This window comes from Erpetoichthys calabaricus, chromosome 2, assembly GCF_900747795.2.
Source record: "Erpetoichthys calabaricus chromosome 2, fErpCal1.3, whole genome shotgun sequence".
Classification (NCBI taxonomy): Eukaryota; Metazoa; Chordata; class Cladistia; order Polypteriformes; family Polypteridae; genus Erpetoichthys; species Erpetoichthys calabaricus.
Genome location: NC_041395.2, coordinates 282,007,187 through 282,025,656, shown reverse-complemented (window position 1 = coordinate 282,025,656; position 18,470 = coordinate 282,007,187). Strand labels below are relative to the sequence as shown.

The window sequence follows — 18,470 nt, the reverse complement described above, 5'->3', positions numbered from 1 at the left end:
ATTTTGTAGGTCTGATATATACAGTACCATATCGTCTGCATATAGAGAAATTACCTTTCCTCATTATTAACCTTTTCTTTGCACCACTGCATATTTACTGGCTCTAAAGGGACTGTTAGTTTAAAATGTTATAACTGCCCTGGTGGAACTAATTCTTTGCAAGATAATATTTGAGTTCTTAAATGCAAATGAAGCCATCCTCGCTATTTTATTGTTCTTCTGTTCGATACGCTGTACATGATGTCAAGTCTGTCGAGCTGTCATGGAGTTTTACTGGGATTACAGATTGCTCTTAGAGATACTTAGTGTAATGGATTAAACATCAGCATGGTAGCATCTCTCCATACCGCCCTGAGGAATGTGTGGATCTTGAATTAGCACTGGAGATGGTGAATTATAAAAATGCCTTCTTCTGTAGCAGCTGGAAACGTTAATTAGCCACATGAGAAGAATATGCTTCTGGGAAAGGGAATTATCCTTGGTATAATTGTTGTTTTCCATTTCCTTCAGTATATGGTAAAAAAGAAATACATTTTTCATGGCTGATTTCAACAGAATGGTTGCACTCATGAAAATATAAAAAAAACTGCATTATTCTGAGATTTGAATACATGCATATTAATCAGATAGGATAAATATAGACTCACCACAAGAATTTATAAATCCAGTAAGGAGAGGCTCATCAAAAAACGTCCAGAGTTTCATGACTTAAGATATGGCACACAATTATTTAGATTTATTTTCTGTAATAGACAGAGGGCCACTGCTTGTGTTCACCTGAATGTATACCAAAGGTTAAACTGAATGAGCCTTTTATATTAGTCGTAGTAGTAGTGATATTGTCACATGTACAGGCTAGTATAATAAAATTCTATCCTACATGTGTAACCAGCGTGTGACACATCACCACTCTCCTGCACCGTGATAAACTTGTTGATCTGACACGACTAAGATGTGCCAACTGAAGCAAAGAGGACCAGAAAGTGAACAAATAAAGACGGCACAGCAAGGTAGGCACAATAACACACAGAAACTGGCATCAAACCAAAAGGGTAAGGGAAAATCAAAGTCAACAAACAAAGCAAAGACCAGGCCAAAAATGTTAGAACTGAAATTGACCGACATTCTGTTGGGAGTCCAGAGACAAACTTAGAAAAATCATAAGCAAAGTAGGAAAAAACACTGGATGGAACGCCTGTCCATTACAATGCACCTCCAAACACACTCACTCACTCAGTCCTACCAGGAGAATTTAGTTTTAGTTCACCATAACATGTATAAGTTTTAAAAATATGTTTTCATCCACAATAGAATTTTCAGAACATTCTCTATAAGTTTGTGATCAGCAATGAAACTGCAAATATCATAAATATTTACTATTGGGTGTGCAGCATGTGCAGTTTGTTAGCAAAAAGCAAAGTTTATTTATGGAGCAAATCAAAATGTAAACTGAAATGTCGAAAACAGTAAAAAAAAAAAAACAACAAAGAGCACCAGAAGAAAACACTAAACTGGACTTCTTTGTCTGGACAGACAATTTACAACTGCTTTTAAAGGTTACATACAAGTATAAGACAGACAAAGCCATGGAAAATTTAGACTGGGAGTCTTTCCAAAATAAACACAAAGACGTGTTAAGTGTTTTAATCCATATTACAAGTTGAGTGAGGCAAAGAATGTAAGAAAGGACTATGCCCACAGTGAAGAACGGCATTATCATAGCAAAACTGAAGTCAGTGCCCGATCACATGACAACCACATGTCAGCATTTCTGAAAAGCTCAGTTTTCCCATTCACACTTCTATAAGAGAACACAGGATTTTTATATTTAAACAATTTTGAGAGCAATTTTCAGTCATCCATTTGGTTAAGCCAAAGTGAATAAAAAAGATGTGTCTGTGTTTATGTGGACTAGGTACTAAAGACACCACAATGGACAAAGAATCTAACACATGTACATTTTTGGATATGAGAAGTAAAAAAAAAACAAAACACAACAACAACAAAGGGAAAGCATAAAACTGAGGCAGGAGTGGGCAACATCAGCTTTTGTGTCTGGATCTGCGACATTATGCCATCATGCTTTTCCATATAGCGCATATTATTTCCATTAATGAAATGGTTTTAAATATCCCACTACCAGGCACTGAACTTTTTTCAGCAGATGAGAATATTTTAAACCTCAAGTCTCCATTGCAAAACTGTGACACACATGAGCTTATACTCTTCATAGCACATGGAAGTTATATCTACAACAATTTGTGGTAGGATCATGTTTTTGGTAGTTTCACACATTCACTGTTTAAATCACCTTTGCCAAAATTACACAAAACAGCTAAACTGTAATTTCTTGACACAGCCAAACTTAACAACAGTTAAAAAATTCACTTCTACCTGCATATAATACTTTCAAGATTTCAGAAAAAATAACTTCCTACAATACCCAGTGACACTAAATTTCCTTTTTGTTGTCTTCTTAGAATACTTTAATAAGCAACACAATGACTTGATTTATTTATAAAAAGCTATTAAAATGCTCCAAAATGGTTGAAAGTACAGGTCAATAAAGTATGTCCTTGTTTACACAACACAATTATTTAATTGTAACTCTATAACTAAACTGGAGTGTAATGTACTTCTACGGGTGCACCAAGAATAATAGTCAACTATGATGTGATTTTTAGTGAAACTGAAGCAGTATGCAAACATCTTGAAAACAAGAAAACAAGCCAAGAAGTAATCAGAAAGGACAGCTGGCGTGGATGGAGGTAAAGAATAACATTAAATGTCTAGACAAAAGCTGAAGAGTTAAAAATATGAGGTGACTGTGGAAATATTAACAATGACATTCCAAGCAGGAGTGACGTTATTAAGCAACAATTTGAGTGTTTAAAGCTCACAAGTCATGACAAATACACAATGCCCTTGCAAATCCAGCATATAGCACTTAATATGGACAATACAGCTCTTCATTTTGCACTGGTTATAATGATGTCTTACAAATCCTACCTGTGACTCGGTGATTTTTTTTTGCTGTTTTCACTCGTTTTCTTGTCTGGTCCTAAAGGCACATTTATCAAGTTATTTTGTGACTATTGATTGAGCCTGTGTGAGTATCTACGTATATATATGTGGTACCCTCCCAAAGACATTTCCCATCTTGAGCAGAACACTGCCCAAATAGGTTCCAACCCTACCCATGATGTGACTCTGACATGGATTAAGTAAATTTGATAAAGGATGAATGTATTCAGCATCTTAAAAAAATAAGGTTGCACTCTAATGAAGCTTTTTCAAATGCAAAGGAGTCTTTTCTTAATTTATCTTCAAGTTAAAGTTTAGATATAGCAGTCCCTGCAACCCTACACTTTCAAATAGCCTTGCATTCATTAAAGAACTGATTAGCAGATATGCACACCCCACACTACTAAAGGGATGCATCCAAAATGACCAGTGAGACAAAATATGACATCATCAAAGCTTGAACACAAAAACTGAAAGAGGAAATAAAAACATACAAAAGAAGAGATACAAATAATGTCCAACAAAACAGACAAGTAAAAAGGTAGTCCAAAAACAGACATCATGGCATTCAGAATTTCAGTTTTGCTTTGTTTTTGCCACTTTACTTTACCTCAATCTTTGTCAAGTAGGACTTTCAGGTGATGCATTAATTCCATCTGCAGTTAGCTGAGAGTTCTATATAGACTGTCTGCAAACCACAGGCACACTGCTGTGGCATTAGTTTGTGTCTGTAGTTGACGTTTTTGTCTTGCTTTTGTGCACCTCATAATATTAAAACATTAGAGGTGTTTTAGGAACCTTTTGGTTTTAAAACAATCTTGTTAATATATTTTAATATTGGTTTGTGGACAGATGGATTTGGAATTTACTTTTGAGTTCTTTTTTTTGTTTTGCTTTGTTTTCTTTGCATTTTTTATTCCAACAGTTTTAAGTTCTTGTTAGTTTTAAATTCATATATTTTCCCTTTTCCCCTCAGTTATTATTATTGAAATCTTGTTGTGATTCAGCAACAGAAAAATGCCAAAAATGGTGTGAACACAACTCAAAATAAAGAAAAAAAGGAGACTAGGACTCAACATTTAGCACAAGTCTGATCCAAAAGAGCTGTCCTCACCCTAGGCAGCCAGGCTCCAAACATAAATTGTAGCCTTTAGAATCTCCAACAAGATCCCAAATGGGTACCAGGCTTTTAAAGTTCAAAATACCCAAAAAATGTCCTTTAATAATAGAGGATGACTATAAATCTCTGGAGTAAAAGACAAAAGCAAACAAAAATTCTTTATAAATAATTTATTGAAACTTTCAAAAAAGACGCTCAAAAAGGCAAGGCAAACAGCAAAATAAAAAAGGGATTTCCTAAAACAGGCAACCCAAAGTAAAAACAGCCAGTCTAAAATCCAAAGACAAAATTTAGAAAACAGATGGAAAAATCCACAATATCAGAAAAACCCAAATACTACGTACATTCATGATACAACTTTAAATGACTCTAGGCTGAATCATATATAAAAAATAGTTCTGTTGTGAATCACGAAGTATTTCTAAATGAAATCCCAATGGTAGCTTGCTGAGTGTAGCTTGTTATCGGGAGGTTGCCCTCAGAATCTGAAACTGGCCAATATAGTTAAATGTCACAAAAACTGCAACAAATAGTCCCACAAAAGGAAAGATCCATTGACTTTTGGCTTGTAGCAAAATGGGCAAAGAATCTTTTAAAATAAAACGATTTTTTTTTGCAAAAATGCTCTGAAACAAAGAAAGCTCCAAAGAGCACTAAAGGTAAAGAAGGAGTTCTCTGAATAAACAATCCAGTAGCAAACAAGTCCCAATACTGAACTGCCAAAAACATTAAGAAAAAGGTCAAAAACTGCAGAAACACAATAAGTAATTTGCAGAAAAAGGCAGAACTCACCACCACCACAAAACACATTTAATGAACTGCAAGGGACTGCTTGTTTACAGAGACTTCATAGGGCTGTGAATAATAGGCAGGTAGCTCAGCCTCTTGGGGAAGCACCCGCTAAACACATGGAACAAAGCAGGACAAGCAGAGGTGCACAGAAACTAAATAATACACAAAAGTGAGGAATACATACTAATGCAAATAATAAACATAAATAACAAAAAGGTGAGACACTGGCTGAAACATAACAGCCCCAAACATAACAAATGTGTATGAGGCATCAAAAAACGAAGAGCCACAACCTAAACAGCCTTCCCCAAATATAGCTAGCCACAAAATTGGCATTTCCATTTACTCCCAATGGAAGCCTCTGCACTTTTGAGGATATTTGACATACCTATTTGGAATCTGGGCTGACCAGACCTTTGAGAACACTTGTATAATTCTAGAGGTCCTGCCTACAAAATTACTCACATTTTTGCTGCTTCTCCATGCAATAGCAAAGATTACTGAAATTCACATTCTATCAATCTAGACTGGAGACACCACTTGGAGTAGGCCCTAATCAGCAATTTTAGGCTTAGCGACCTTTCTACTATCCAAATCACCCACAAATAAAAGAGGAAAATGTACTTTGTCAAGCAAAAACCATGTTAAATAAAGTTACTTTTTATAAAACCTCTGGAAAATCTTCTTTCCACAGCAATAAATAAAAAATAAGAGCAAGCATACCATGTCATTCGATTAAGCAATCATTATGTTCAAAAACACTGGAGACCACAACAAACATATTCAGAATACACAGTTATGCTGGTTCTTAGCTGAATGACACAGAGAACTTGCAGCCAATAATGCAAATGGAAATCTAATATGGTAGACAAACTCACATTGTGACAATGCAATTACAGGACAAATGCTGGTAAGAAGCAAGTTAGGAATTTTGCTAAACAATTAACATAAAATAAGCACAGTGCATGTGGCTTTTCACTGACAGAGAGGCTGCTGGCTATACATTATCTTGGGGCCACATCCTGAGACAATGATTGCTTTTTTCCTCATTATTTGCTTCTTTGTTTAGAAGGTGGGGATCAGATTCTTATTCTAATGTTCTACTCCTCACTTTTGAACCCAGTAACTGTCCATGAAGGTTCTTACTTTCAAATCTTAAGTCTCAGGTTGACGATAATAATAATAATAATAATACTTCATTACATTTATATAGTGCTTTTCTCACTCTGTGCCCTTCAATGTGCTCTTCTTTGTTACACTGTTGAAGATGTATTGTTGTATTTATTTATAACTTTAATTTCAGTTGCTTTTATTCTACATATATACGGTATATAATATTAGTGACTTATTTCATTGCATAGTCTATCAATTCATTATGAAGGCTGACTAATTGATCTCAATCCAAGCAATACCAAGGGCAAAGCAGGAACTAATCCTGTAAGGCTTAACAATCTGGATAAAGGGGTTTTAAACTATTAAAATGTTACATTAAGATTACGACAGGTCAGAAATGCTAAACTCTTGGCCAATAAGCTATTACATATTCAAATTTAGCATTGTTGTACAAAGGAGTTTGCCTTCAGCTTAGAAGCAAAAGTGACGAGTGCCGATTTCAGTTATACCAGAGTGCAAGGCAGAAGCCAACCCTGGAAAAAGTATCATCCACAAAGTTTGGAGAGCTATTTTCCAGGTTTATCCAAATGAGCTGGTTGCTCCCCAAATATTTTTTCTACACTCTACACAGATCTCTATATCCTTTGGGGTGAGACTACTTTTCATATTATCAAATACCCCTTTTATTAACATCTCTTTGGACTCCCTTTGGGCCTCATTACTTCTACCTTCACCTTGCGCCTGTTTACCCAATTACACTCTGTCTTTCCCTACAACTGCCCAAACCAAGTCTTTTTAGCACAATTATCATTTTCACACCGAGCCTTTCTTTTAACTCAGCAGTATTCTGTCTTTCACTCTGTGACACTACACATCCACCTCATCATTGTCATCTCTTTTCTTTCCAGGTTTGCCTTATGTTCTGCCTTCATCTGCTATGCTTCACTGCGAGAGCATACTACCCTTCTCACAACTTTCACAAGTGCATCCCTTCAGTTCCAGAGAGGCTCCTTTAGAAGTTAAAATTGGGGACAGCTTTCAGACATTCTTCCACCCACCTTTCACCCTCACTAATTCTGCTGTGCTTGCAATTCTGTCTGTACTCAACATGCCACATAGCAAAACTTCGCCACTTTATCCAAAACAACTCCATTGCAGATATGTTCTACATTGTCATTTTGCAGCGCTCTTACACACTCTGCAAACAACGGATGTCTACAAATTGCCCTTCACATCACTACATCTTTTAAGGACTCTGTCCTGATAGATTGAGGTTCTTTCAATAACCTCTACTGCACACAACGTACAGATGCACCCACCTCTTCCACGTCTCCTGTCCCTTCGCCTCCATCTACCACCTTGGTCTTTCCTATATTTACCTTAAGACCTTTCACTTTCAAACTACTGTAGATTTTCAGTAAATTCTCTGCATCATATTTTGCCGTCAATACAAGATTATCAGTGTATGAGAGCTTTCTTGACAATACTTCACACACTTCTCTAGTTACCACCTCCATCACCATCACAAAACGTAACAGGCTCAGAATGTATCTCTGATGAAGCCTTTATCTCAAAACTCTCACTATCTCCATCTGATGTCCATTTGTGCTCCTTAATACACGGACATCCCTCCTGATACTTAACCATTCATCCACACGTAACTTTCTCAAAGACCAACTTACCACATCTCATAGCATCCTGTCAAACACCTTCTCCAGATCTACAAATACATAATGCAGCTAATTACATCTGTCGTTCCTTTCCCCAGCATAAAACTAAACTGCATTTACTTACCTGATTCCTTTCTCTACCACTCTAACTATCTGTTCCATCCCAGAAAACAATTCAGACAAATTAAAAATAAATAAAAGGTTGTATTGTATCATTAGTTGTAGTTTAATTTCTGAATCCTCTTTCTCATCCTGCTTACTAGTATAACCTTTGATAGAAGAAATATTTACTTTGATAGAAGAAATATTTATCAATATGAGTTTAGTATGGGACTGTGGTTATTGGATATTAAAAGAAATCCGTAACAAATTTATCTTCTGAAAACAAATTCATTTAAAAAAGAATCAGAGTGACTCCACTGAATATGTTATGCTCTTCTTCAGCTCTGTCCAGCGTAAGTACATTTTAATTTCTACAGAGGTTTGAACTGTGAATAGAAAACTCAAAAATCTTCTAGATACATGCAAGCTTTGAATAATATTATTCTTCAGATAAAAAGTACTGGAAATGGGAAATTCTAACTAGCAAGGCAATTTCAGTTCAAAGCATAAAAGTCACTTTTTTATATCAATTAAATAAAAAATACTGCTGTACAATAGCCACTATAATAATTAAACAATTATGGCCAATATTCCTAAATATTATCTACTGTATGTATATCTGTTGAAGGCAATTGAACATATTAAGGCTGCAACACACTGCGACAGTATATCTCAAATAGAACAAACTACAGAATGAGCATTGCAAAGAAGATAGATAGATAGATAGATAGATAGATAGATAGATAGATAGATAGATAGATAGATAGATAGATAGATAGATAGATAGATAGTGTGATGGAGAGCCAGAGCCCTTACCTGGTTGGGATGTCTTCTTAAAGGAAGGACTGGGGGAGCAGATATGCACAGGGCACTGTCTTCCCCGGAGCGCTAGATGGCAGCCCCGTGGATTGCAACAGTGCTGCAGATTCCCACAGGGCTTCATAGAAGCTGGAGTTTGGCACAGCCCTGTTGGATTCAGTGGGGACCACCGGTGGGGAGCTGCAGAATCCTACTTTGGGCTTCCACCATATCTGGGAGTACTTCCAGATAATGTTGATGGGCCACACAAAATGCTCCCAGGTGCAGCATAAAAGGGACTGCCTCACTTCACTTGAGGAGACAGAGTTGGGAGAAGGAGGAGGGCGACGAAGCTTGTCAGAGGAGGAGTGGGAGCAGAAGGAGACAGGGAGAAGTACTGTGCTGTGTATTATGCTTTTGAACTGTGCTGAGCGTTGGTGGGAAACGATTTGGGAAGCTTTTCCCACATAAATAAAGCCTGTCTGGACTTGTGCCTGCCGTCTGTTTGTGTCCAGTTTGGGGATCTATAGATAGATAGATAGATAGATAGATAGATAGATAGATAGATAGATAGATAGATAGATAGATAGATAGATAGATAGATAGATAGATAGATAGATACAAGAGACCAGTTATAGGTATATGTATCATGCAGAACTCCTTGTAAAAATAAAAATGGAAGTAATGTTCTCAGTTACAGTCTCTTCTGTATGAACTTTATATGACAGCATCTTCTCATCAAACGATCTCAGTTGAGCAACAATGGGATAGCATTGAGCAAGCTCTATGAAATAGGAACACTTTTTAAAGGATATGGGTCACATTCAGGTTTTTATTGAGTAAGCATCCAAATAAATAGAAACTGTTCAAAGGATGAATGAGTGACTAACTCATAGTAAGGTACATGTACCTTCCCAAATACGCAATTAGCTATTATTGTGTTCCACCTCTAATAATAACAGCAGGTACTACATTATATTCAGAATTTAAATATTATATTCATATCTCTAATGGAACCTGATAAAAAATCTTAAAGCAAGTCATAATAATAGGACACTGCATCTTGCAGGATTAGCAAGATAATGTCACGTACTAACGACTTGCTAAATTTTCAAAATAACAGACAAAGGCTACCCAATGATGTACATCTTAGTATTTCCTACAAAGACCTTTTGACTTCTAGGAACTCCTCCCTTGCTATAAATTAGAGGAGGAAAACCTATAGATACAGAGAGTGGGAGAAACACAGTGAGAGATGCTTGCATCATGCTTTATAGATCATCATAACATTGTTATCCACAACTAGTTCTGAAATGTTGGTCAGATACCGTTTGAAAATGTGAAAGAAACAAATCTTGCTATAAAAATTTAATTTCCTATTGCACTCTGGTGCCACAGAGGGATCTCAATCTACTGGAGAAGACCTGGAGTGTGGGACCTGAAAGTGTTTATTTTATTTTATTTTGTGAGCCTTCATCTATATATTTTCTACAAAGAGTTTTTTCCTCATTGGTATTTGTCAGGCACCATATGTCTTGGGTAGACTGCATATTGAGTTTATTTTACCTTTTCAGCTTTAGCTACCAGTTAAGCAGAACATTATTATTTTTTTTTTCTGAAAATATCGGTATGCACTTAAAATCACAGCCGCCTGGAAAACACAGGTGTTTTCAGTATACCAGAGCCACAGTTGGGAGGGAAAAAAACAAAGCTTGCTGGAGGTGGGGTGGAGGTGGAAGCAGAAAGACGGAGACAGACCGAAGAGAAGAAGATGAAATGCTGTGTGCTTTATTATTGGTGTTTGTTGTGCTATGCTGGCTAGTGGGAAACGAAAGGGAAGAGTTTCCCACAAGTGAATAAAAGCCTGTGTTTATGAAAGCTGAGGTCAGCTTTGGGGAGCTGGTGCTCCCCCTGCAGGCCACAATTATAACATTTTCTTATAAGGAACTTTAAGCTACATTCTTTATATGAAAATGTGCTATAGAAATAAATGTTGCTGTCGTTTTAAACTGGAGTTAATGCAGCACGGGTAAAGGCAGAAAACAGAAGCTTTAAAACTTACTGAATGTGTCAATTTTTCAAGCCAAGACAGTTGCCTAGTATTGATCAAAATCTTGAGATTACACACACATTGTAAAATAATTTATACATGTTATTTTTAAACAAAAAACACCAATAATTTGAAATTCAGTCATTTTAAAAGACCATGAGCTGTTGGAGCTACCTCAGCACTTATAGTCTCTCACAATAACCTTTCAATCCCCCAGGGACTGGTCTCCTCTTGAAAGACTAAATCACAGTGAACTGTGATTGGTTTTGTTTTGATTTACTTCCATATTTATGTGAGAACTGACATAAGCGATTAGAGAAAGTTGTTTGTTGAGAAATAACTTTGACTTGAAAAATATCAAACTTATCCTTTAAAATATTTTAAAAATTACAATGCCTGTTCTTGCTTTTTAAAAAAAGGGTCTCCTGAATCAAATGTTGCCGAAATCCATCCATCCATCCATTTTCCAACCCGCTGAATCCAAACACAGGGTCACGGGGGTCTGCTGGAGCCAATCCCAGCCAACACAGGGCACAAGGCAGGAACCAATCCTGGGCAGGGTGCCAACCCACTGCAGGACACTTGCCGAAATCTAAAGTGCCAAAGGTTGTCATTTCAGAAAACATGTCTTCTACATTTCTGTGGTTTGATTATGGCAGCCAAGGAAAACTAGAAGTAATACATTTTATTACATATTCTTGACACTATTTTGCCTGAGGTAAGGATGTGTTGCTGTTTATGTGTCCGTTCACAGTGACCTACCTAGGCAGAGTTTTCATGTAAACTCCTTCATAATTGACATATTGCTGATATACGAACATGCATTTCTCTAAATCATAAGGAAAATCTTACCACAACCTCTTTAATCACTCTCAAAAAAATAATCAGCTAATTGATGTCTACAATTATAGTGACCAAATAATTTTGACTTAAAAAAAAACACTAAATCCTTTATGTGGCATGAAGACTGTTGTTTAATGTTACAAATATTCCCCGATCTATTGATCTATCCATTTCTATCTGCCAGTAAAGCTGTGGGAAAAAGGTTCAAGTTGTGCCATACTGGAAAATTTTCATGGAGACAAACTATGAGTTTCACTTAAAAATCATAGTGGTAGGCAGCAGTTTTGTTAATCTTTTATATTTTCCCTAGGTGCTTCTACGTAATGAAACAACAAAAAAATCTGAAACAGGGAAACTCTCAAACACTGATTTTTGATGTTGACTTAGTTCTTTACATTATTTTTTCAAAAGTATATATTTTTTGGCTCACAGTCAGTGCATGGTGGCACACAGATCAGAGCCATAAGTTCAAATCCCTACCTGGTCACTGTCTATGTGGAGTTCACACATTCTCCCATGTTCTCATGTTTATGGGAGTTTTTTCAGATACTCCAGGTCTCTCCACCATCTCAAAGATGACCACTTAAGGCTGACTGGCAGGTACATGTTAGTCTGATTTTAGGGCTCAATGATGGTTGTAATGCTGCCATGGGTTCTCTTACTGGAATTAGCAGGTTTGAGCAAACAATGAATGGGTAGACAGACTGGCTCCGAGTCTTTTATATTCTGTTTTTGTTCTCCATATGATCTGGCAATAAAACTAAACAGTAGATTGGCTAAAGCATTTCTTTCCGGCAGAATGAATTTAATTTATACAATGGCTCATTTCATTGAACATACTTTAATTAAGTAGATTAGGTAGGTAATTTTTATTGTCATTTTTTGGGTTTGTTTTGTTATAGAATTTTCTTATAGGCATGACATGTAAAGCACTTTATGTATAGAAACCATAAGAATTTACAAAACATACACAAAATTAAGTATTGGATCCAAAAGGTTTAATCAAAGTGCTGTTTGTCACATCCTTAAACATGTCATCTGTGAGTTGGGTTTTGTATACTATTACCAGTGTATTAATATGACATTAATCTCTTGTAATTCTCACAATATTGCTTTTGTCACATTTTTTTGAAGGGCAGCTTAAATCATGCATCCTAAATTTAAAAAAAAAAAGTGACCAATTTTTTTTTTCAAGAGTAAGGCAGACACATGGGCAAATAAAGCAATTAACTGAACATGGGATTGATTTACAAAGATCTAAGAAATCAGTATTTAAAATAAAGGTAACGGGCAAAGCAGACAAACAGGAGTCAAAATCAAAAGTCAAAAAATTTTAAATGTGCTAGAAAGAATATCTTTCTCAAGCTAAAGATAAGGTCTGCACTTCAATATGAATATGAATGGTATGCACCTGAGTTTGCTCAATGAAAATGGATCATATTGAAAATTCAAGGCAGAAACTATGAGAAACACTTTGTGCCTTAGACGGGCTTTTCCGACTCTACCTATGCACATATAAAAACAATAATGCATTACATTGGTTTATTCTATAGTCATAAAAATACTTAAGATGTTTTAGAGCAAAATAGAATAGAAAGCTGTATTATATTGTCTTTTACTTGAAAAATGTAACAAAACAGTATAGTGGCTTGGCTAAAATGCATTGGATTTATTAAAACTCCCTCACAAATACTAACACTAAGACTAAGCACATGGCTTCATTCAATCAACTATAAGAAGACACAATGGCTCTCATATAGTGTAGCAGACTATAAACACAACAGAATTCTTTGTGAAGACTTTCTTCACTCTGACTCTTTGCATTACAGGTGGCGTAAAAAACATTAAAAATAAAAGACACCTTGCGATTTATCTAATATGTCCAGTGTGCCCCTGGGTTCAGTATATTCTTTCCTGGTGACTTGTAAAGGCCGCTCTTGCTCAGAAGCATTTTCATACTCACCTGTGCTCTCTGTTGCTCCTAGGCTCCCCGCCAGTTGCTCCAACAACCTCGTTCTCGCTGCATTCCTTTTGTGCTTTTTTCCCTCGTAATGCTGTTGTGCCATTAGTGGATTGTTAAACCAGGCACCACACAGGCAACAGAACTTCCCTGCCTCATTGTCTCGACCAGTAGGCCATGTTGGGGGAGGTGCTGGGTCATTGGGTTGTGGCGTGCAGGGTGCGGATTCTGGAAGAAAGCAGATATTAACATAAGAATGGTGATCAAATAATGCAAAATCTATAAATGGATAGTTAGACAGGGAAAGGCACTATACAAAAGATAGATACATAGACGGATGATGTGCCTTTAAAAATATTCACCACCTTCACATTGTACTGTTTTACATGGATTTAATTTGTCTTTTCTAACACTGTTTAATAGAAAAAGACTTTTTAAGATCAAAGTGAAAAGAAATCTTTGCAAAGTGGTCTAAATTAATTACAAATAGAATTTACAAAATAATCGATTACCTAAGTATTAAAGTCAGTATTTAGTAGATGCACCTTTGGCAGCCATTCCAGCATTTAGTCTGTTTGCACAGGTTCCTATCAGATTTGCACATCCAAACACTGCAATTTTTCTGTATACTTCTTCTTTGCACAACTACTCAAGCTGTCAGGCTGCATGGCTATTCTGCGTGAACAGCCTTTTTCAAGTCCACCCACAAACTTCAATTAGTTTAAGATCTAAACTCTGGCTACACTACTCCAAGACACTAACATTTTTGCTTAAGTGAATTTCCCGTGGTGTTTTGCCTTTCTGTTTGGGGTTGATGTCTTTCTGGAAAAAAGTCTTCTCCCAAGGTGCAGTTTACTGCAGACGGCATTATCTTTTCCTCCAGGATTTCCCTGTATTTTGCTGCATTCATTTTACCCACTGTCATCACAAGCCTTCCCAAACCCCAGACACAACCACACAAACACAAGTTCCAGATGTAAATGCATCACTGATCCATTTTCTAGACCAGTTATCCTGAAGTGAGGGTAGGCACTGTCAATGATGGGATACCATTATATTCTGGGTGTACACACACACTAGGATGGTTTACAGTTGGCAACAGATCTGACCACACATCTCGGAACTGTAAAACTCGCTAGGGGAAACCCAAGCATTCCAAGGATAACATTTCCTGATGTGCAATGCTTTGCTATTTGAATTAATTTGAATTTATGTTTAGAATTTATGAATTGCCTTATATGTTTATATGATACAGTGAGAGCTGGGTTTATCTCGCATTTCCATTTATCCACCCATTCTCACAGCTATTGGTGCAAGATGAGAAATAACGCTGAACAAGGCACAATCATTTATGTGTGGCCAACTGCAAGTTGATAACACACGTGGAAACTGGAATATCTGGAAAAAACACCACATTCAATTATTACATTTTGTTATTAACGAGGAGACAAAAAGAAATGGGGATCTTATTTGAACAAGACAAAATACAAAACATAGCACTTTGAGCTATGTGTTTTACTGATGTTTAATTCACTGATCATAATGAAATCCTTAAAATGTATAAAATGTTACATTAAAAAAGAATGGATAAAGTCAGCTGTGTTGAGAAACGCCGGTTTGTTTAAAGAGTTATATTTCATTTTGAGGACAAAGAATGTTGAATATGTGAGAAAAGCAGACATCAGCAGTACAGGGCACAGGCACAATAAGAAGAAATGATGTGCTGTTTCGACAAATAAAATGAGTCATTTATTTTCTGATCCTTGTTATTCCAGTATAGGGTCACAGGCAGCCAGTCCCGTACAGGGTAAACGCTCATAAGTACACCTCCCATTCATTCACGTCAGGGAATATCTAGAGAATAACATTGGAATTTGAGAGACTCCAGAGATCAAACCCGTTCCCTGAAGTCCCATGCCACCCTTCACTAAAGAAAATCAATTTGAAATGAAAATACTATGGCATAATAGAAATTGCAACAGGTTTTATAAAAAAAATTCCAAATGTTTGACTTGGCTAGAGTTTTGTGTCAAGAAAACAATCAGTATTTTATGTAAAGATAAATGTGTGTGACGGTGTGTGCCAGACTGCTTCCAATGCAGAGTTAAGATTTTCTTTTTGATTTATTCTTGCAGCTTCTACGTTTTGCCATCTGTCTGAGAAACTCGTGCCAGCATGCAAAACATGTGCAACATTTGGATGTTGGGCAACAACAGAGAGCTGTGGAGAGCTCACAGTGTGAAGCACGTCATGTGTGATGGCCATCCACCACTGCTTCAGTCAAGAAGCTCTGTCATACTTGAATCTACTAGGTTTCCATGAGCATCTGAGAACTGCAGACGTGCCCTGACTGTCGAGCAACTCTGCATCATTTATATAGACATAAGCAACACCATGAGACTTGTCAATTGGGCACACAGAGTGAATCAAAAGTAAAAAGCAATTGAGAGACATATTGTCAATGGACAGACACAGTCTACCCTTATTTTATATACAGTAGTGCATTTCCATGCTAACACATTAACAGGGCACTTCACCAGAACTGTATTATTAAAACTGAATCACTGGCAGGTTAGCAGAATCAATCAAGGCCACACAGTAGACCACAAGCTGAACAGGCCACAGTTCAAGACTTTAATCATTAGGTCACACTCGCCTAATCCACTGTCCAGTCAAGTATTTTAAAATGGCTGCCAGTGTGATGTCTCCTCTTCCTCCTCCAGCTGCTGCTTTCATTACCAGTCTTAAGACACATTGTGCAATTTTGCAAGTAAACCTCTGTTGTGTTCAAAGATATCTAACAATTAAAACAAATGAATTTGCATCAGTAAACCACCAGCATTTTACTATTGTTATTTTATTTTTGGGTGATACTTTATTCCTACTGAAAATATGCCCGAAAGAATTTTAAAAGGGGAGGGAAACTTCCAATCAAAACTTACATATACATAAAGAAATTTTATTAAATAAATTAAGCAAACAAAAACAAGAGAAAATTCAAAAATCAAAATACATTTCAAAATTCAAAATCCTAACATCAAAATTTAAAAAAATTTGGATTGGTCTCCCTTAGACTTTCTTGTATACTCAGACATGGGGATGGATATTTGAGGAGTAAACTGCAAGACAATGATTATATTTTTATATTATGTACATTAAATAACCATCAACAACAAATCAAATCAATTTAATAATATATTGAACAATTATTATAAAAGAGAAGTTGAATAAATCGGACTCTGCAGCTGCATGAACAAAAAAGTACCACTTCCGGTTAGCAGAAATAACTCAAAAGTTGATACAAATGTACATTTTGTACCTAATACTTGTATGCAAAATGTGGTTGACCTAAGTGAAAGTGTACTCAAATTATCGTGTTTACATACACACACATACACACACACTCATCACAGACACACAGGCATAATTCAAAAAATAGTATTTTCGGACACAGGGAGTTCGAAATGTTGAGATTCATCAAAATCTTAAAATTGAATTTTTGAACGATTACAATACTTTCCCTACGAGAAAGTAAATTGGACTCAGGGAGGTCTAAAACTTCGAGATTCATCAAAATCTCGAGGTCAATTATTTGTACAGTTATAATACTTCCCTATACTTCGTATACGAGAATGCAAAAATAAAAAATTCAGAATTCAAAAAGCATAAACATCCAGAAACATGCCATCAATTCAACAGGTAAAAATTCTGTCATCTTGTGTTCAAACCTAAAACAACAAAGACAGAAATTTAAAAAACCAGAAGAGGAAAATAAAACGGTGAAAAGACTGCTAAACTACACAGGAACACAAAAGGGAGCAATAAACATCATTTTGAAAACTAATGCCAATGCAAAGATGCAGTGGCTACCAGCACTTGAAACAGCCTTGAAAAGACGAAACAATGGAAATTATTGCACCTAAGGGTTGTTACCTAATTAGGAGTTTTCACCACTCACATTAACAATTCATTTAATTGTCATTATTGTTAACACTTTGTGAAGAAATTAACTAAACTAACAGAAGGACCCAAAACTACATAGTTAAGACTTATAAAATAATCCCCAAAATAAAACCTAATAAAGAAAAAAGAAAGAAACAAAACTTAAAAAAGCAAAATACAACACCCCAGGAGGGGACACCCTCATGAAACCAGGACATATCCTAATATTTCAAGGTCAGTGATGTTATTTTTGATTTCTGATCCTTTACTAGGGACCTGACCTCTATCTAGACCTCTATCAGAGAGTGAACAATGACAAATGTCTATTACAAATGTTTAAATTGAAACACACAAATTAATATTCCAAATATCTGCTGCAACTGTTTTTGTGTATTATGTATTTCTATCTCATGAAGTAAATCATTACATTTCTTATAAACACTCCAAATTAGGGCAACTTATGCTAATTCAGACTTTTACAGTTGAAGCGCAGGTATGTGAAGTCACACAGTCAGTTACTAGTAGTGGCAGTAGTGGTTGTGTCACTTGTACAAAGTACACTGAAATTTTAACTTGCATGTCTAATCAACAATCGGTAACAGGCAGGAACTGAACCAGCATCTCAGAGGTTTAAACTTCATTAACTTGTGTCACGTGAAAACAAACTGTTTAATGCAAATATATAGTAAATAAACTACAGCACTTCTTTGTTTCTTAGCAAACTACAAACTAGTGATTCCAAAGTTTTATCATGTACTGTAAGTGTGGCTGTGTGTGTTAGTGGGTCCCACGATGGGCTGATGTCCTTGTGTCTGATGCTGCAGGGTTACATTCCTCCCTCCTGCAACCCAGTATTGGATTATGCAGGTTAGCAAAGGCTATGTTACAATTTTAAGACCAAAAAAGTTTTGCTGAAGTGAAATTTATTCTTTAAGTGTATAAGCAAAATTACATTTTCACATCAATGTAGATAACCACACTCAGCCAGAAGACTCTCTGTGCCCCTCTGAATTTTTGTGTTTGCACTGGCTTGTTTGCATTGACTACAAATGTGCT

The 18,470-nt window shown here is 36.2% G+C and overlaps 1 protein-coding gene across 4 annotated transcripts in view; it reads right to left on the bottom strand.

The window, feature by feature from the left end:
- zgc:171482 (zinc finger protein) overlaps positions 1–18,470 on the bottom strand; it is a 581,354-nt gene that overhangs the window by 296,776 nt on the left and 266,108 nt on the right. For all 4 annotated transcript variants that reach the window (XR_007934136.1, XR_007934135.1, XR_007934137.1 and 1 more), the window contains one exon: positions 13,476–13,700. Coding sequence is in view for 1 of the 4 variants with exons in the window: in XM_051922949.1 (XP_051778909.1) it covers positions 13,476–13,700 (225 nt within the window). In the remaining 3 variants the exon portion in view is untranslated. The remainder of the gene's footprint in view (positions 1–13,475; positions 13,701–18,470) is intronic.